The sequence below is a fragment of the Octopus sinensis genome, unplaced genomic scaffold (assembly GCF_006345805.1).
Source record: "Octopus sinensis unplaced genomic scaffold, ASM634580v1 Contig11491, whole genome shotgun sequence".
Lineage (NCBI taxonomy): Eukaryota > Metazoa > Mollusca > Cephalopoda > Octopoda > Octopodidae > Octopus > Octopus sinensis.
This window is the reverse complement of record NW_021832380.1, coordinates 154,209-175,603: the sequence shown is the minus strand read 5'-3', so window position 1 is coordinate 175,603 and position 21,395 is coordinate 154,209. Positions and strand designations below refer to the sequence as shown.

General features: G+C 41.2%; 1 protein-coding gene across 1 annotated transcript; it reads right to left on the bottom strand.

Annotated features, from left to right (window-relative positions):
• Positions 1 to 13,750: 13,750 nt before the first annotated feature.
• Positions 13,751 to 14,242, bottom strand: LOC115228966 (small nuclear ribonucleoprotein-associated protein B-like). Its single transcript, XM_029799412.1, has one exon. It carries the CDS (start codon positions 14,240 to 14,242, stop codon positions 13,751 to 13,753), a length of 492 nt encoding a protein of 163 aa, XP_029655272.1.
• Between the last annotated feature and the right edge of the window lie 7,153 nt (positions 14,243 to 21,395).

Sequence of the window (21,395 nt, the reverse complement as noted above, 5' to 3'; positions counted from 1 at the left end):
AACACCCTAATTTTTAATTTAATTTTAAAACCCCTATTTGCAACCCCCTTCTTTTTCTCTTCATATTTTCTCCAGCTTTTTGTATGTTCTCTAACACTTCTTTTCTCATTTCTCTGATATTTTGAGTTCTGTTTTCATGTATGAAATTATCATTTTCTTCTGCATTTTCTCCTCCCTCGAAAGCAATCATGGAATCTATTTCTGTTTCTAATTTGGATAGTTTTTAGCTTAAGTTCTCTCTCTTCCGAACAAAAAAAACGAAGATTTTTGTTATTCTTTACAAAATATGCCTTTTCGTCAACAAAATTAAAAAATTTTGCGATTTTTTTAAGGCGATACTTTTTTCTTTTGTCCATATTGGAATCAATTAATATACTATTCTTAATATCACTGATTATTTTCAATTCTTCTCTTGTTAAATCTACTAGAACCATTATGCACGCATATTCTACAAAAATCGTCTCAAACAATAGGAAAACTCACATGCCAAACATGAATGTTGAAATCCTACTAAGGAAAAAACAATGTCTAAGGAACAAACTCCGGCGCTGCGCAGATTTTCGTGACCGGTCCGTTTTGGAAAGTGAAATCTTCACCATTACGGAAGAAATAAGAAAATCGGCGAAGGTGGCGAAGGATAAAAAATGGAATACTGAGTGCAAAAAGCTACATAAAGGAAGTCCAAATTTTTGGAAGGTCTACTCGAAATTAACCTCGACGTCTGAGAAAACTATACCTAAACTGCTAAAACAAGATGGATCCCCTGCATCTCATGAAGAAATCCCGAACATATTTGCTGATAGTCTCAAAAGAATACAAGAAGTCAATCCGGATACAAATCTATCTGATTCAGCTTTGTTTGATATGGAAAAAGAGTTGGAAGACAATCTTAGCTCATTACCAATGTGCTCGGAATCTATAACGTGCAAAGACGTGGAAAACGCAGTTAGATACTCCAAAAATAACGCTCCGGGAAAGGACAAGATAACCATGCGCATGTTCAAAGAAGCTCCCAAGCAACTTTACGAATATTTGGGATGTCTCTTCTCCCGCAGTGTGAGCTTGGGATACGTCCCTTCTTCATGGAAACTGACGGAGGTAAGGATGATACGGAAGCCTGGAAAACCTGGTTACTTGGCGACAAGTTATAGGCCTATAAGCCTAATTCCTACCATCAGTCGAATAATGGAAAGGGTAATGTTTGAACGACTCTCTGAACACGTCGAGAGAAATGGTTATCTCAAAGACGTGCAGTGGGGCTTTCGGAGGGGTCGTTCCTGTGCTGACTGTCTTTATACACTCAATTCGTCGATTGTAAAGGCTCTGGATTTCAAAGAGTGTCTGACAATTGTGTCTCTAGACATCTCAAAAGCCTTTGATATGGACTATTCCTATGGCTAAAAGACTTCCTCCGCGACAGGCGCTCTGTGATAAGCTTTCTGAACTATGACTCGGATGAACTGAAACTTAAAAGAGGCGTCCCTCAAGGATCAGTCCTCAGTCCTCTATTATTCAACATTGTGATGAGCAATCTGCCGTCTCCTGTCAACACACGGACGGAAATTTTGATATACGCCGATGATGTTGTAATCCTTGACATTTCATCGAAACCTGCCTTATCCGAACAAAGGATTATATCATATATGAATACAGTGGAGCAATGGTGCGATGAAAATATGTTCATTATTGCGCGTGAGAAGTCCGCATTACTGAGAATCACAGAAAGCAGAAATTTAATAAATTTACCGTGCCTGATCAAGAACATACCTCGACAAAACTCAATTAAATATCTTGGCTTGTTCATCGATGAAAAGGGAAACTATCTCGAAAACGCAAAATTAAGTAAAAGGAAAGCAACTAATGCTCTGTTCTGCCTGAGGAAGTTAAATTTGGAGCCTGATACTTTCCTCTACGTTTTCAATACGGTGATCCTACCGGGACTACTATACGGAAAAGAGGGATGGTACTTCTCTAAAAAGAAGGACACCATCTTAACTAAATTTGAAAAGTCTCGCAGGCTCGCTTTGAAGCTTGCTTACCACCAAAAAGTTGAAGATCCATCCCCCTGTGGCTTGAAAGTAAATCCTCCATGGTCGGTGAAACTGTCGAAAAAGCTATAAGTGGTTATAAATCCAACTCAATTGTCACTGGGACGTACCTGCAGAGGTAGAAAAGAAAAAAAAAAAAAAAAAAAAAAAAAAATTTACTTGAGGGGGTCTCTTTTTTTTCTGGGAAGAAGTCGATAGGGTAGTCCTATTGTTTCATTATACAAACTCCCCCCTAACCTTTAACCCTTCTCTGTTTCCAATAAAACTTCCTATTCCTATTCCTATTCCTATGCACGCTTTAATTAATTAAATAAATATTAAGGTTTTTTATTATTTTTATATTATTATCTCTTTTTTTTAGTGGAGAAATTAACAAAAAATATAATTTTATTATAATCTGAGCATGTCGGTCCAAAATAAAACCTGGTCCAAAATAAAACCGGTCACATTTATTATATAAAATAATCGTTGGATAATTGTATGTCCTTAAGCATAGTCACTGCATCTGGACCAAATAAAATTCGAGCGATTTCAAAAGCCACTGGTTTAATTAACTTTTCCCCTAGAATTATGTGGAAGTCTGTTTTTTTACAATAATAATTGAAACCTATTTGTTTTACATATAAATTAAAATTACAGCATATGATGCTTCTAATCTCGGTTAATTTTGGGATTTATTAAACCATTTAAGGTTTGGCTGTTAATCAATTTTTTTGATTTTAAAATATTTATGTGAGCAACAATTTTCTGAGTGTACAAACTTTTTGTGTCGTCTAAGTTAAGAAAGTTTCAGTGAACTGTTTCCCAAAAATCTATGGCGATTCATGCATTTTGTCTTTATTTAAAGAAATGGATTTAGTGACCAAAGTAGACAACAGCAATGAAAAAACTTTTTATAAAATTTTCTTAGAATAAAAAATCTCAACAATGTTAGTTAAATTTCCTGTTTCTAGGATTGGCTTCCCGTTTGAGGTTACCATAATTACACATTTAGCAAAAATTCGTCTGGCCTTTAACCAAGGTGCAAAAGCTTTCACATTATGAGCCTCAAAATAAGGTCATAAACCAATCTCTGGAAAATCACTCATTCTAGCTTAGAAACTGGGAAATGCTAGTGAGCTTATTTTCTCTTTTTGTTGAACTCTCCGAATGGTAGCGCTTATTCGAGGATAAGACAAGCCAGGCATTAGATATTAAGTATTGACTAAAGTCATTTCCTGAGGTTTCTTCGAAGTAAGAAATAGCAGCAATCTCAAATACATTTATTAGCATTGTCCACATAGAACAAGCGATATTATCGTCTTTTGTCTTATTACTGATATTTTGAGTTAATCTACAAAACTTTTGTTTACTTAATGTTTTGCCTTTTTTAGTTGCACTATGAATGCAGCCCTGAACGTGCCACTAAACGATACACTGATCCGTTAAAAGTAGTTGGTCAACAACAATGTCTAAATAGCTAACTCAACACATTCTTCAATAAGAACAAAACTTTAAAACTGCCTTGTTGACATTGAATTTTACACCACATTCACTACGTCACCTAGCCAAAATAAAAAAGAATGAGTACGCCCGTAAAAATCATACCCAGATTTTGTACTTTTAATTCGAAAGAGATTTTCTTTTTGACATATAGTGACTACTGATAAAAAATATAGGCACATGCATAAATCTACAAAACAAAAATAAGCCTATGTACATGACTAACTCTGTTTTAAAGCACCTACAAAGCTCAACAAACAACAGAGAGAAAGATAATGAGAATTAGTAAATATGTGATAAACCAAATCAAGAAAGAAAAAGTAATCAAACGAAAGTGACAGTCTCAGCCTCCTGCCACTCAATCTTATTATTGATGAGATCATGAAGAGACATGCAAGAACGAAGGAGAGAATTGATATACACCACCAATAATTGGTCGTTAATTTTAACATTAAAAGGCTGCCATACAAATAAACAATACCTCTACAAACTCGTCCACTGGAGGCATAAGAGTGAGGATCTCCTGAATGCCGAAAGCAATCTTGTTGGGGACGGGAGTGGCCGTGTCCAAATAATGTTCCAAAAAGTCCCCAATCCTGACAAGCTGATCAACCAATGCTCGAAGTCCAATAATTTGCCCAGTGATTCTCGACGAAAGAGTGCCGTACACATTTTTCCCGACGTCCCTGGCAGTGAATAAATGTCTCTCACCGGAGAAGGTGTTCCACTCCCACTTCCTCGGCCTCCTCTGCCCCAATCTCGCTGGGAATACGCTCAAATGTATTTTCGGGGACTCCCCACTCGGCCATTTCCCCCACCATTCGATAGGCCTGTGTGGGCAAGTCAAACGTGGAGGAAAGTGACTGAATGACCACAAGAACCTTAATATAAATAGAAAAGAGGACTGGATCAGTGCAGAACTGCTTAAATAGGAGATGGATGTCCATGTCGTTGAGGTAGAGAGTGTTTCCGTTGTGATACCACCCCACAATCCTCTCCTTGGCTAAAATAACACACAGGACATACCAACCTGTCACTTTTTTGAACATGTCGGACATTTTTTCGAGATAAGTCGAGTCAATGAACCATAAACTGGAGTCTTCGACATCCTGGTCGTATGGCACTATGGGATGATTGGATAACAGTACAGCCGTAGCTGTTGGTTATCTCCAACTCGGTCCCCACTCGATACCCCAGCAATACACCCAGTACACGGTCTACTGTTGTATTCTTGGATATTCTCGTGTAGTGGTCAGCCACGTTGAGAAGGACGAGAGGATGGACTATTATTTTGCTGACTAATTTGGTCGTGTCAGTGTACACAGGATTCATTTGTACAACAAGATTATTTTTTAAATTTAAAATTTAATTTAATAAAAAAATATTTATTTTTATTAGTAGGTGTCTTTGTGTAGCAAAATGAGGGCCACTTTTTCCAACATGGCCAAATTCGCCAACACAATGAATCTGCCCAAGACAACCCTCCCCCTCTCACAACGAGGTCTCCCCGACACAGAAAAACGTCTCCACAAGGTATATCCGTCCACCCAACCACTAGACCTGTGACATGGACAATCTATACAATTGGCAGCACAAAAGAGAAGGACTTGAGACCTTCATCCTCCACGACGGGCCACCATATGCCAACGGAGATGTCCACATTGGCCACGCCCTGAACAAAGTTGGTCCTCTTCTTCTCCTCCCAGATCTTGAAGGATATCACCAACCGATATAAATTACTGAGAGGTTTCCGAATACATTTTATTCCCGGCTGGGACTGTCACGGTCTCCCCATCGAGTGGAGAATCCGCGACTGTTGGAGTGACAAATCCCTATCTTCCGTGGATTTACGGAATAAAGCACGTTTATTTGCAGAGGAGGCCATTGAGACACAAAAAAAGGCTTTTCGTCGTTGGGGGGTAATGGCCGACTGGGACAGACCTTACAAGACGATGGATCCTCAATACCAGGCCAACCAGATCAGGGCTTTTGGACTGCTGTATGAGAAAGTAGTCCATTCCTATATTGTGGGGACTCATCTACCGGAAACTGATGCCTGTGTATTGGTCTCCCGTCACCAGGACTGCCCTCGCGGAGGCCGAGTTGGAGTACAACCATAAACACAGCAGGTTGGGTAGTCCACTTAAATTAGTCAATCGGTCTTTGTGAGGTTCAGACTGAGCAAACATCCCTTCGATGGCCAGGCTGTGTTCGCCCTTGTGTGGACTACTACAGCCTGGACACTCCCGGCCAATGAGGCAATATGCTATAATCGGGATTTTGAGTTGTGTTTGTGATTTATGGCAGATATGGGCTATATTTGTCGGGTTCGGATTTGTATGTTATTTCCACTGCATTGGCCGCCCGTGTGGCCCAGCAAACACAAATGCCTCTTCGATTGATGCGAATTATTTCGGGTTGTGTTTGGGAGGCATTGACAGGTCATGAATTGGAGAACTGTCGATATCTCCACCCTTTTAAAATGACAGAACGTGGTTTTATAAATTCTGAAAAAGTGACGAATGAGGAAGGGACTGCCCTCATGCACTGTGCCCCCTCCCATGGCCACGAGGATTATTTAATTGGACTGAAACACTCTCTCGAAATGGTTGGCCTTCACTTTCACTTCAGGAAGATATTGTGGATGAAGGAGGAGTACTGAGGGATCACTCCGGGCTGGGGGGACTCAACATACTCGATGATACAGCAGAGAGTGAGTGTAATTGATGTAGGCTAGTAATCCAGACCATTGGTCGAGATGTGGTGGGTGTGTGTCCCCTCATTCACTCTTACCCCTACGACTGGCGCAGCAAAACGCCTGTCATTCTTAAACCCAGCCGACAGTGGTTTTTTGACTGCGAACGTATTAGAGAACGAGCTATTGTAGTGTTATCTGTACATTGCAGGAGTTGGTCAGCCAATTGGACGTGTTTCCGCCTGTCTTTCTACGACAGTTGGTCAGTCTGGTCAAAAGTCGTCCCACTTGGTGTATTTCCCGACAACGGTCGTGGGGAGTGCCCATTCCCGTGTTCTACGATGGGGAGACTCCAGTGGTGAATAGGTGGCCTTTTCTTATGACCGAAGAGTCCTTATTAGGCACATTGAACAGGTCATTCGAGAGGAGGGGAGTGATGTCTGGTGGACTGCTCAGATTGGGGATATTATTCCCCCACGTGTGTGTTCAGAGGCAGGGATTGAGGTGGGCAAATTGAGAAGGGGGACTGATATTATGGATATTTGGATGGACAGTGGGCTGTCTTGGCTGACGGTTATTCCCCACGTGCCGGCAGACATGTATTTGGAAGGACACGACCAAATCAGAGGGTGGTTTCAGTCCTCCCTCCTTATGTGTGTCGGTCTCCACTCCCGTCTCCCCTTCAAGTACTGCTGAGTGGCCCACACAGGTCTCTGGCTGTCCACGGATTCACTACGGACGAGAAGGGACTCAAAATGTCCAAATCAGTGGGAAATGTGCTCAGTCCGTGGTATATCACTGAGGGGGACATGGGTGTGACCACTCTCCGCTGGTGGGTCGCCTCCACGTCCTTCCAAGCTGACGGGACATGCTCATCCTCCATTCTGAGAGATATGTTTGAAAGGACATTTCAGATGAGGAAGTTTATTCGATTCATGTTGGGATGTGTCCACGATTTGGATGGGCTTTCCAGTCCTCGGAGTGCATTGGATCATCACTTTCTCCATTCCATTCAAACTGTTGACCATTCTGTCCTCCCATCACTCCTTATTCTTAGATTGTGGCTGCTTTTGACTCATGCAAGTTTAGTCTTGTCCTCAAACTTCTGGAGGACTACAGACAGTATGTCTCCACCAGCTACTTCTCTCGTATTAAACATCGGTTGGACATTTTGAGTATTTCCAAGACTATATTGCTTCCATTCAAGTTCTCCATCCAGGAAGTCTGCTCAGTCAGTCATTCTTTGCTGTCTGGATTTGTTTATGTTTGCTTTGGCGCCGATTGTGCCTCATTTGATTGAGGAAGTCTACGAACACCACCCTTTTAGATCTGGTAGTTCGTCTAATTATTCCAGAAATCTCGTTTTTTAAGAAAAAGTGGCCATCTTTGAATATATACTCGACTGCCAACCAGCAGGTCGTCCAGAAAGTGAATGTGCTGCACCAATTCAATAAATCATTCAAAGACAAGTCGATTGACCTCAGTCGGTTTATTCTCCATGTTCACGACCTTTCTTTCCTGGTGTGTTCTCGCAATATTTCAGGACATGACCACTCCTCTCGATGGACGTGAATATTCTGATCTCGTGGAGGTGTTTCAATGTTCTGACGTGACTGTTTCCTCGTGTCCTCCAAAGGGCGATAATTACATAGAAATTGATGGTAATATTGCTGGTGTGCAGTCTAGGTCTGTGTATATCATTTGAGCCATCAAACAAATCCAAATGTCTCAGATGTCGGAGATTTGTGGTCGACAGTTCTACTCCCCTTTGTTCTCTTTGTTTGGAAATTGTTTCCAATCATTCAAACAATTCTTAGACTTAAGATGGTTTTGTTTAGTAAGCACATGTAAGAAAATATAAGTTAATATGTTTGGAATGAGCTAATGTGAGCTGAGTGTACCTGTGGATAGGAATGTTCCAACTAACCAATTCGTCTTTAAACTGAATCATTTCCAAGAGTTCGTCCGTGGAAACAGCGTCGGTGACGAGACAGGCAATTTTGTAGATCATTTGATCCTCGACGATACTTTCTCCCCACTCCAGTCCGACTAGTGAAATGTTCCTGATGTGAGAATCCACCAAGGAGGCATCACAGTCCTGCATTCTTATGTCGATCACCATCAAATATTTTTCTGTTTTCCCGTCTGTCATAAGGACATGACATTACTGGTGTATTCCGGAGAAATATTCTCGAGGGTCGTGTCGTCCACTGACAGTCTCCGCAGACGTGTCAATGCCGCAATGTGTGTGTACCACCTCAGGAGGTGAGGGTAGTCGGAGGAGGGCACATTGTGGGCCAGATTGTGGAAAACTGAATAGTCTAGGGAGGAGACTTGGTGGCTGTCGAACTCAGGACTACAACTCACCCATCTATGTAGCTTCGACTGGCCAAGAATGAGTTGAGTAAGTTCAGATCATCAAAACCAACCATATCGTCATTTAAATAACGTAATAAAAGCTTTTATTAACTCATAATATCAACTATCTAGATTATCTCTAATCCTGTTATTCCAAATTTCAACCTATTAAACTTTTTGAATATTTTTTGCAGTTCTTGATCGAAACTGATCTCTGAGTGGTGGCCAGAACATTCAACTACCTGGCTGGACGTCGTTTTTTGGGACAAAAGTCACTTTGTTTTCAATTTTCGACAGGGGACGGCTCTGTCTGCCCACAGGGTCGAAGGATCGTTTAGGTTCCCTTATGTCTCTTTGTTTATAGTTCTGAGTAATAGACTGAATGTACTGAGGGGCAGTCGACTTGTTCGTAGGTGTTTATCTCCTTTTGGTCAATCTCGGATGACTTGAATTTTGGGTTCAGCAAATTGTTATCGACTTTTAAGCACGGAGCCGTTTGTTTTTTAATGGACTGTTGCCAAGGCATATCTTAAATGATATTCGATGAATATTACTGGGAGGTGGGTGGTCTGGATGTCGCAGGTTGGGGAATCTATAAAAAATAAGTCAAATACCCAACTGTCTGTCAGAACTGGTCGGAAATGCTATCACAAGTCAGTCAGAGCACTAAAACCGTTAAACGCAGACTTCCTTCAACATGAATATATGCAATACCTTTTCTCCAACAGATCAGGATTATTCTTTCTCTACCGGATTAGTGACTATGTGCATTCTACCCTGTTCAGCAGATTGACCTCGTAGTCCTATGATATAACCCCATAGACAGTTACGTTTGAAAGTGCATTCAGTTCTTGTTTGTGGACTTGAATCACGTCGATCAAGTCGCTGGGAATGTATTCCATTTCCTCGCTTCGTTCGGTCAATTCTTCTTTTTCGTTTAAGATTTGGTCGTGTGGCTCGAAAATGTTGAGTACACAGTTCTAGATGGTGAGACTAAGGCACCAGAGTTGGCTTGATCTGTCTCACAAACATGCAGCCAACGTAGCGCACTTTTTTGACCAGTCCGTACAACAGGGATTCTTGAAGAGCGAGGATTTCCTTCGAGTAGTTATTTCGGGATTCGATTGCGTTGGACAATTCTGCCCGAGAATGTGTCTTTTCTGCACTTTTCAGTCATCGGGGTACTTTTATTTTTCACAATCCTGTCCACTGCATACGACAGACGTTTCAGTGTGATTAATTTGTTTTTGATTTGTCGGTCGTAATCCTTGCTATAACTCGAGTAGTCCTCCTTCCACATGTCCAAAATCCCCATGAACATTTTACCCGATTCCAAACTCATTGTGCTGTACATAAACAGATTAACCAACATTTCCAAGACTTGTAGTTCATGTACACTGTTTGCTAATTCAGATGTGATCTGCAGGATTATCGAGCCCAGGTCTTTGCAGCCTGTCAGGGAATACATAAAGTTCCCAATGGTCTGAAGACTGGTCACGTAGGCACTCAATATGGGCTGGATTGCCTTCAGAGCCACGCCTACGACTAGATAGACTTATTGAACTCAGTTTGTTGGACTTGGCAATAAACTCTTCGAACAAAGACATGTTTTCCTATCAATAGAACACTCCTATACTTTCATGCTGCTGAAGGTTTTGTTAAATATTGTTTCTAACTCTCCTATTCCTCTGTCGTGCATCTCGTTTTCCACGATTACTTCTATTTAAATCAAGCGTCATTCGGCTGTAATCCAAGCAGTAAATATATCCGATATATTCCTTCTCGATGAAATGCCAATTTTGAAAAAAGGCAATTCCTATGACGACGATGAGTGCCATGTCAGACCACACTTTCGAACACGATGTAAACGACGTGGTTGACGAGGTTGTGGGTACCCCGATTTGTAGTACTTGCACTATATGAGTTACGAGAACACCCGTCAGGCCCTCAAGAAGGAAAGGTCTTCTCAAAAAAGTAGTATCGGCATGAAGACAAAACAGGAAGTGAAGGTTGGGGACTGTGATATGGACGCAGACGAGGTTACTGCAGTTCTTGGAAGACGGTGACCGTGATTCATTCGCGGAGGAATGGGCAGTGGCCTTCGCCGGTTTGAAAAACAAATCAGCAGTGGATACAAAAAACAAAATGCGATTTTATGTTGAGATTTTCTTTGCAACGTTTGAACACAGGGAACCTGCGAATGTTTTTGTGTTCGCTGACTTGCCAGTTCGACGAGGAAGCCAATGCTCAGCGCCTACAGTTATTTAAAGACTTTTTGGAGGCCGAAGGTGCCGAACTGGGTCAGTCAAGGGATTTCTTTCCATATTGTGCACTCGTCTGTATAAAGAATCCGAGGACTCACCGAGCATTCAAAAACATATTTACGGAAGACTGGGTGACTAGTTTGAGAGGAAAACTTGAAAAGTTTATGAATAAATTCTACAAAACAGAGCGGCCTCGTCTCTTCGATCTAAGGGTATCTGTCCGATAACGTTTATTGCCAGAAAAACACAATTTGCAAATGTAAAATTGAGGTGTTTACTTGATAAGCATGTGACAAGGTCGAACGGGAACGGGACTTGATCGAACGACGTCTGGAAAAAGCAGTCAAGCAACTGAACGAGGTGGAAATTGATTATCGGAACCTAATCGACACTGCCAGTCAATTAATCGATGTTCTTGAAGACACGGTCAATGGCAAAGTGGTTGAGGAGTCCTCACATGTGTGTAGCTCACTCCGGAGAATTTGGACGACATTGCCAAGAAAATGTTCAGAAATGAGGGGACCAATCGAATCATGTCCAGTAGAGCGTTCTTCCAAGTAAATCGGGCAAGTGAGAGAATCCCAAACGATCCAAAGTACATGCAGACTGTGAGTAGTTCAGGGAAAAGGGAGAATCGAGCAGACTTGACTTTGACAAGATCAGACAGACAATATCAGAAAGTGATGAAATGAAGACATGTCTTGTGTTGCAGGCTCTCCGATGGGTATGAAAGTGGCATTTATTCGTCAGAAACTAACCAGGGCAACCAAACAACGACGAAAGGATATTCTGACCAGTTTTATCAACAATGACATTATTGGGTGCAGAAGACTGGTGGACTACCAGAAATACGTTGTCAGATGCTTCAAGTCGACATGTACAGAAACTCGCCAGTACATGGCCCGCTTTATTAACTCGTTGGCCTCGCTTGCCCGTGGTGGGTTGTCTGTGGTCAGTCTGTAGGGAGAGACTATTTGACTAATTCGCCTACTTTGCTGGTCTCAATGATATCAACAATGCGTGAGGAAGAAGGGGACACGGTGACTCGACAGCATTTGATAGGGGCAATTCAAAAACTCACTCTGCGGTCAGTCCAACTGAATAAGACAGTTAGACGTCCATTCCAAAAAGAAATGATAAAAATGAACTTGATTGAGTGGATCATGGAACAACTAGAGGACTATCGAAGACTGTCCGACTACTCTCTTGAGTATGGAGTGGCCCTCCTAATGAATTTGTGTCTTCTCCGAGCAGGGAGAGAACGGTGCGTGGGGAATGCAGGCAAATATTTAAAGTTGCTGTTGGAATTATTGTGCAATCCAAACCCCGAGGTAATCTCTTCATATAGTGTAGATTCAACCATATGTCCACGGGACGATATACACGCTCCTTTCAGACCCCAGAGTCAGGGTTGTGGGGAACTCGATGGTAGGCCTACTGCTGATTCCCAGAACATGGAAACCCATCTCACGGAAATTATCAGAAACAGCACATCTGAGAATGCAAAACAGATCCAACACATAATCAGGCGTTTACAGGGTTCTGATTGTGCTCATTGCAGACGATTCTGACTACCAAGCAAAGTCAGACGACGAGGAAGAGCCGGATAACAGCGAGGTACCCTGTGCCCACATCCCCAGGATGACCCTGATGTGATGGAACCAGACCTGAATGAAGGGGAAATACTGAATGTCCAAAACATGCTCAGCGGAGACTCACTGCTAAACCAGGAATACTGCGTGTCCTCAAAGCCTGGAAATGATTTTTACATGAGTCGGCCGACCACTCCAATGAAGCCTCCCCCACGAACAGTCCAGCCTTCTCGTACTAAAATGGAGTCTGACCAGCCTGAGGGTAAAACTGATGACTCATTTCAGTGGCTGACAACAACGTACTGCCCGTGATGACTATCGATACAAAACTTGAGTTCAAGTTGTCTAATCATGAATATAGTCTTAGAAACTACGACGCTGTCTTTGTAGCTCGACCACGAATTGCCAGAACTCCCGATGTGGACATAAAAAGACGATAGACCAATTCTTCTTGATTAATTGGGTTTAATTAACTCTTTTTGTCAAAGAGAACAATTAGTCTGTAATATCAGAGAAGTATTAATTGGCTGGTTACTACGATAATGTCCATTCGTGTGGTGGTTTGTAAAAGTTTTGAGGAAAATGACTCATACGGCGAGTGTTTGTCAGAGAAGTATAGCACTAAAATCTTCAATGTGATTAAATTTGTCCACATAAATGAGTCCGAAATGACATTGAGCCTCCGGGACGACACACTTGACGGTATCACCAGCCAATCATCCCTAAGGAATCATATTGACTAGTCCTCGAGCAGCGCATATATTTTTGACCCACCTCGACTCAACTCACATTTGGGTCGATAAGAAAATATTTTGCGTAGGCAAAAGAACAGCTTCAATTGTCCTCAAACTGAAAAATGTTGTAGTCGCCGAAGGACCTCAGGCTCTGCCACAATCCATCGCCAACTCAGTCCCCCCTGAGGCACACCTGCTGTACCCTCACAGCAACATTGCCAACCCTCGCCTGCCTCGAGAACTGCGACAAGCCGGCATTAAATTGACTCAACTGGCTGTTTATGAGACTATCCCGGACGATGACGGGGTCATTGCCTTAGAACGTCATTTGGCAGTCCAAACACCCCAATTTCTCGTGTTCTTCAGTGGGTCAGGCGTGAGAGCGTGTGCTCGCCTACTGACCGACAAAATGGACTCCCAAATTGTAGCCGTGGGGGAAAGTGCCGAGGAGGAACTCAACAAATTGAATATCTCCATAACTGGCTATCTCAGCACTCCCTCACCACAGTCCCTACTGGCCTTAATTAATACTCACATTAACTAACAATAATCAAAAAGAACAAAGTAAGAGTAACAACTACATTCCGGGAGGACCAGGAGGCATGCGTGGGGGCATCTGTCGGGGGACGGACTGTCCATTCAAGGGTAGGCGAGTGGCCAGAGACTGTTGGAAGGGAGGAGGCATCATGGGGGGTCTCATGGCCGAGGGGTGCATCATGGAAGGGGCAGGCAGACCCACTCCTCTCGGGGCAGTTTGTAAAGCCGGGTTTGTCATAGGGACACCTCTCCCAGCCATTTTAGCAATTCCTGGGTTGACGGGGACGGTGGCCTGAGGGAGTCTTATGGCTGTCTCCTCGGGGGGTGGACGTCCTTCCACGGTCATCAACATCAAATGCTCCCCTCGGAGAAGGACAAAGCCAAGAGAACGCTTTTCTTCTCTTTCCTCTTTGGTTTCCCTGTTCTTGATGATTCTGAATTCGTCACAGTCCCCCAAGACCACGTTCATATGTCGATCAAACCCTTTCATTGTGCCGACTAGTTGGCGACCATCGGACAGTGTCAGTCGCATTCGAAAGTTCAAAAACTGAATTACTTTACCACTTCTTGGTGCCTATAATTAGAATACATAATAAGCACCATCCACACAAGACACAAATACACACACTGTCCTAAACGCGATATTTATTATACTTGAATATGTATTAATAATCATATATATTACTAATTTGAGAATATGACTTACAAAATGTTGTCTGAACGTGTTGTGGTGATGTTTAATAAATTCATTTCCAGGAACACAGTCCGAGAAAAGCAGCCAAAAATGACCGCAAAGCAAGCCTATTTGCTCAAAGAATCCAATCAAAACACGATTGTGGACTCCCCCTCAATCCAGCAGTCCAAAAGAGCCATCAAAGTCTGATCGACGGCAGTGGACTTTCCGTGTTGGACAGAAATCGAGAGGCTGAGGCCATCAGACTGGAAAATACCCATTTTCTCGAACAATTTTCTTCCTCAGAAATACTGGCCGAAAAAAAGCGAGTTCTGGACATGATTGGTAGACAGTCCAGTCAAATGTAGACCCTCAAATTCTAAAATTCGTAAAAAATGGAAAATCTACGAAAGCAAGTCCAAAAAAGTCAAAAAATATCCCAAATCACGTATTTGAGTTGATGGGAGGGGATTGGCTGCATATGGATTGTTTGGAAGCAGACAAACTGGAATGGATGAGTTGCCCTGAGTCATCAAACGAGGAGGCCACTCTAAGATTTGACCTGCGGGGGAATATTATGTCAGACGAGTCGGCTGATTCCTCTCTCTACCACCACAGCAGTGAGGTTGTGATTAGTCCATTCCTGTTAGAAGGCCGGATATTGTTTGGAGGAATTGGTTATGCTTGCTCATAGTTCATATTCTGGGCAGAGACTGCTTGCTTGGAATACACTGACCAGTATTATAGATCAGGTTGTGTGATTGTGTGATTCAGACACTCAACATGGGGAAGTATGGGAGAGAACAGTCTGCTTTCATCGTCGAGGGAATCCTCCAGTCGGGAGTTGTCTTTCTGCTGCGGTGGCTTCTCGATGAGGGGACAAAGTCTATGATTTGTGCAGCAGTGGAGTGTATGTATCAATTGCTGGTGAGGGAGGATGACGAAGTGAGTTTATTCGGTCACTCCAAGAGGGCTCTGGACATGCTAGCACTCTCTTCCCTCTCATTAGTCTTCTCCTTTGATGTGCAGGTTGAGGGGGAGTCGGTCACTGATCTTGTCCAGAAGGATGTAGTCGAGGTGGAGTGTTTGCTTATGCCAGGGACTGTTGGCCATGTCTCTCCTTCCCAGACTGGCCTTTTTGTTTGGAGTCAAATCACACGCCCTTTTTGAGACCATTCAGCAGAAGGATGAATTCAGAATGAGGATTGTGGATCTTTTAATTCGTATTTCCAGGAATTCTGCCAAAACATGTGCCCTCGTTTGTCCCCTTGTCTCAGTCTGGTAGATTTGCACGTGTCCCCACATGATCGACTCTCTTCTCGGGTGTTTTGAATCACATCCAGTGGAGTCCCCTCGTCTTGTTGTCCGCATCCTTAAACTGTTTTCTCTCATGTGCCTCAACTGTCCAGACTTTGCGACTCTTTTGGTGTCCCGTTGATATTTTAGTTGCAGAACGAGAATGTCTGTTTCTGGAATTGTCTGTCGACCTTTCCCAACTCGATGCTTTCTCTGTTTGTTAAAAGTGCATGTTTAGCCAACATGTCTTCTGTTGGTCGGCTGTATTCCTTATTTCCCGATTCTGACGTCTTTGTCAGAGTTTCCTTTTACTGTGTTTGGGAGTTTTCCGTGGAAGACATTTTGGTGGAATTCGACCACCTCACACTTATAGCTCAGAGTCGTGTTCGACAAATAGTTCTCTGTCTAAGATCTATTGCAGACCTGCTGCCTTGATTTGTACAGAATGCTGACTCCTGTTTTGTACATGGCCAATAATCTCGTCCAAAAGTGTCCTTCAGAAGTCAATATTTCGAAATATGCGGTCTCGTTCTGTCAGGTGTTGGCCGACTGTGATCAACTGAAGGACAATTTGATTTATACGTTTCAGTCATTGTGGTGTGTTTATAATGTCACTAATCGTAGGAAGCACTCTTTTGGACGGTCGGAAAGGACATGCCCTGTAAAGAATTTGCCAATCATCATCAATAAGTATTGTAAGCACGAAAACCCTCCTCCCGACTGGGATTCGACGCCCATTTCATTTGTAACACAACTCGTGCAGTTCCTACTCACTGCCAGGGATAGTCTATTGGGAATGGTGGGGAATGTTGCCAAGTTATCTGATTGGTTTGTAAGGGCATACTTGTCAGGACATGTCACCTGTGATGGGTTGTGTTGTCTGTTGGCAAAATATGAATGCAGACTTGTTTATTTGCTCATAAAACTAAAAATGAGTGACCATGTGAGTGTTCAATAATATATTTAGTGCACGAATGAGGACATATTGTTGTACTACGACTGCAGTCGACTGCTGGTCGAACGACTGTGTGCAGGCCAAAAGGGAATGCTTGTGGATATCCTCGAGAACGTGTTGTTTTCTCCACACTGTTTAGCAGTAATAAAGTAGGGAGTCTTTCTTAATAAAGAACGGAATGTAATTTGAAGGATACATTTTGTTGTGTGGAAAGACTGGCTGGTCTGTATAGAGGTGTGGTGGTGGGTGATTTGAAAGGCCGTTTAATGCCAGTTGACTGGATGTACTCTCCTCTCGCGACTATAAAAAAGTAGTATCTCCCATATATGTAGTGACGAGTCTGGTGAGAAGGACGCACTGAGTGTTCTTACTTATATACATTTAATTGAATCGAGGAGTGTCTGTTCTGCTGGATTTGAGAATATGTTTCGATGTGTCTCAAACATATACATTAACAGTCAGTTGGGTTTGTTATTTGTAGGCACTCTTTATTACAACGAAAAGATCTCTCAGTTGCTGGTCGATCTGGTATTGTTGTTCACCAACAAGACAATTAACACAGATATTCTGGAATGTTCCAGAATGTTCGACATTCAGTTGGAATTTTTTCTGATCTGGTAGGTATGATCAACTACTCCAGAACTACTCATCAATGTCCTATGCAGAACTGTCTCACACACTGCTTGTCCTCTCTCCTTGTCGACAAAACTTTCCCGTGAAATATCGCCAGCAGTTGTGGTCCACATATTCTTCCGGTCTCTACTCTATTCGTGTGAGTGGACTGAATTGCCCTGTATTCATTAATCCTCATGTTAATAGTCCATCTCCCCTTATTTGTGGCCCAAGGAGATAGATGCAGACATGATTATGCACTACCTCACTGCTTTGGCTGCTAAACAACTTGATTCTTCTGAGAATCCTTTCATATTCGCTGTGGCTCTCCATCACGTCAATTTTTATTTTATGACCACTACGCTGAATGACATATCCGCCACCAACAGAAAATATTTGACAAATATCTTCAATTCCTCAAAATATACAGTTTTGCTATCTTTATATCAAAGGAATTACGGGATACTATTGTGAGGTTCCACAAAATACGGACGGAAGGCACAGGGGAATTCATTAGCTACTACCCACGTGATTCCCTTCCGGTTCTTAGAGTCAACAGATTTGCTGAGTTGGAACTCTTGCCTTTATAAATCACTTTTTTGCACTCTTTTGACTGTTCCTGAGGCCATTTTGTAGTTTAGCCGAATCTAGCAAAGTAGCAAGTCTGGGTGGATTAGGAGGGGGTAGTTTGTATATGACGAATATGAGATGGTCATCTTTAAAAAAAAGGAGGTACACTGTAGAGGGACCCTTTCTATAGTTTAAAAAGAAGAAATATTAGTTTAAAAAGAAACGACACCAGAAACCGAACCAGACTGTTAGTTTTGTTAGTAATTAGATCAGGTTAAACCAAGTAAGCCACTAAGGCGACAAATGGGATGAATCCGGCCAATAGCCCATTCCCTCCTATAAATAGAATATGGTCCGTCACCCATCACGAGATTTCCATGAGAGTCATGCATTTTTGGCTTTGGAATTGCTAAAAATTAAACTTGCGCCATTTAACTTACGAATTTCTGTGGCCACTGATTGGAGAAAGGTCAAAAATATATCATAAATACAATTCTATATTATAAACTCTCGAATACCGCAAAATCTTCCGTACTAGTCCCCGATTTTGATAACATTTTTTGTTTCATTTTCTAAAACTAAAATTTACATTCGTTACTAAGAATTCCACGGCATGTTCTTTTACTTTATCGTTGAGGTCCACTAATAGAGCATTATTTAATAGAATAATTACTTATTAGTTGAGAATAAGGCGGCATAATCGGTGAAATATTAGTCTAATCTATAGAATTAAAATATTTCACCGCTTCCGGCTGATTAGTAAGAGAATTTAACGTTGTATTGAAATGATGGTATAGTTGATTCTAAAATATATATAACTCGAGCACCATATAATTATTGGATTCAATATTAATTTCGACAGATGAATTTATTGCCATCACATGTGTCTGAAATTATTTAATAAAAAAACTTGAAGAGTTTGATATGCCTGAGTGTCACCTAATAATATTAAATTATAATATATACTAATCGACATTTTTAATGTCAGTAAACTCGGAATAAGAATCATCTTTAACTGATGCAAATAAAAATACGGCAATTATTTTCTTTTCCATGGGTTCTCCTCTAATCTTAAGTAACATATATGTGTAGCGTTTCAAATATTCTTTCTATTATTTAATTTTAATTTTGGAACCGCTAACTCTTCATTGGCAACAGTAGACACTAAATTCGTTTTCATGTTCGTAAGATATATATATGACAACATAGATTCATACAATTTGAGGAAGATTCAAACTTGGATGTTGATTTAAATAATTATTCAGATTATCACTGAAGGATTTAGACGTTGAGGTTCCCTACGATTTAAGAATAGCAAATTTTTTACAAGTTGTTCTTGAACAGCATTTGCAATCTAAAAGTAAACAAATTAATATACAGCAACAATGTGTATTTGGGTAAAACTTGTTTCAGCATGAATATCAGTTATTGCGGCCTGGCTTTACAATATAAATTCTACTTGAAAATCGGCATCAGCTGAAATGGTGTCCATATGCATGACTATGTCAGGGATGATGTCCATCTAAAAATGAAACACAGTTAAATACAGTCAAACGCCTTTGGAAGCACATTGCTAAGAAAGGATCAGCTACTTATCAATACCTGAAATGTGAGCAGAGAAAAATAAGAAGATCGCGATCATTGTTCTAACCTTTTTTACGACTATTTATATTGGTAGGATATAATTAAATTCAGCGTTAAATTTCGGAGAATTGTTACATTTTTCCTGGTTTTTAATTAATTTTGCATCTATAATTCCCTTCCTCTTGCATGCATAATTAAGCAGCCAATTATCTTTGAAGAGAATATCTCTGGAGAAGCGATTAGGACAAGGGCGTTTGTAATAAAATTGGTCATAAAATTCAGATTATGAATTTTAAGGCTCGAGATGGCTTTCTGAAATGTCCAAAAATGATATTTTTTAGAATTGCTAAAATAATAATTTTGTTTGTGATAATCTCCAACTCTTTACATGAGACAAACTGTTTTTGAATCATTTTTTAATTAGTATCAAGGAATGTTTTAAATCATTCTTGTAATTTTTGTTATAATTTTTTGAATTTTTCGAATTTTTTCTACATTTTTCATTATTGGTTTTTATTAAAAAGTGGTAAAATTGACTGTTAAAGTGGCAGTATAAAGTGGTACCTGACCCTGACGACACCATGAAAATTGTCCGGTTTTTCGAAAAGCACGGTTTATCGAGGTTTTGGGATATATGAAAATTATCTTATCAAAAGGACATTAAGTAAGATTCTATTTATTGAGAAATGCTTTGAAATCATTAAAGCCAAAGGATTTTATGAATGAAGTTGCTTTCGCCTGAATAATAGAAATCACAGAGTGAAGAGATCTAGCTATCTGAAACCATCCCCAAATGACTATATTGAAAAAGACTGTAACGGAGTTATACTGTACCTATAACACTGCACTTGTGGTCTTTCTATCTGGGAAATTCAATTTGACAAGGATACATAAATTCATTATTATTAACCCAATTAAATTTTATATTCATTGTAATTAGAATAAGTGTATCTATAGTCACGACACACTTTGATGGAGACTGTTCAGAACTTGTTTCTGCTGGATACTATTTCTAGAAATGTCAACAAAAAACTAATGTCAAACAAAAAGGAAACAATTTTGCTCTCGCTAATAAAATCTGGGGACTACGAGTGCTTCTTTGACTTGGGACAGCTATACCTGGAGAACGTATGCTTGTTCTGAAGGAAAATCAGGGCGACATTGAAGAAGCCTTCAGAATGTTAGAGAACGGCAGCAAACATGACATCCAGGCAAAATATCAGCTTGCAGTACTACACTTTGACGGAGTCTTGGGTCAGTCTGATCATGTAAATTGTAATCGACTATTAACAGAAGACGGGGATGAGACTGATGAAGCAAGTCGCATGTGCGGAAGAATCCTCAGACAAAAGTGCCGTTGTGAGGGCTGCACAGTACAACATTGGCCAGGCGTATCTCCACGGAGTCGGCGTGGAAGCAGACTACGTTGAAGCTATCAAGTAAAGAGGAGTTTTCACAAGGGTTTTTTAAACTGGCTGCAGAAAGCGGTCTTGCAAAGGCTCAAACGGCCCTGGGATTTATTTATTCGGATTTAAAAAGCGATTTGATGGACTTGGAAAAGGCATTCGTGTATCATTCGGATGCCTGCCGCAACGGGAGCGTCGAGTCACAGGGTTGATGCTTTGTGCATGTACAGGAATTGTCGGATCTATGTACTTGTTTGGCTTTGGGACTACTCCCAACTTGGACAGTGCCATTAAATATCTGAGGGACGCAGCACGCCGAGAAAATATATTAGCTAAAGGACTGTTGGTGACTTGTTATCAAAAATGTGGCTTTTTCCGTCAGGCATTTGATCTGGCTCAGAGGTGAGAACAATTTTCAAATGTCTTAGAGTCGCAAATCTAGAAGATCAGGTCGACAGGATTGCACAGGACACCCAATGCTCTTCTTTTCTCGTGAAAAGAGGAGTCTGCTATGCTTCATTTCTGGTAGCTCGACACTACCACAAAGCGGGAGATGGGTTTCTAAGCAATGTTTATTATTCAAAAGTAT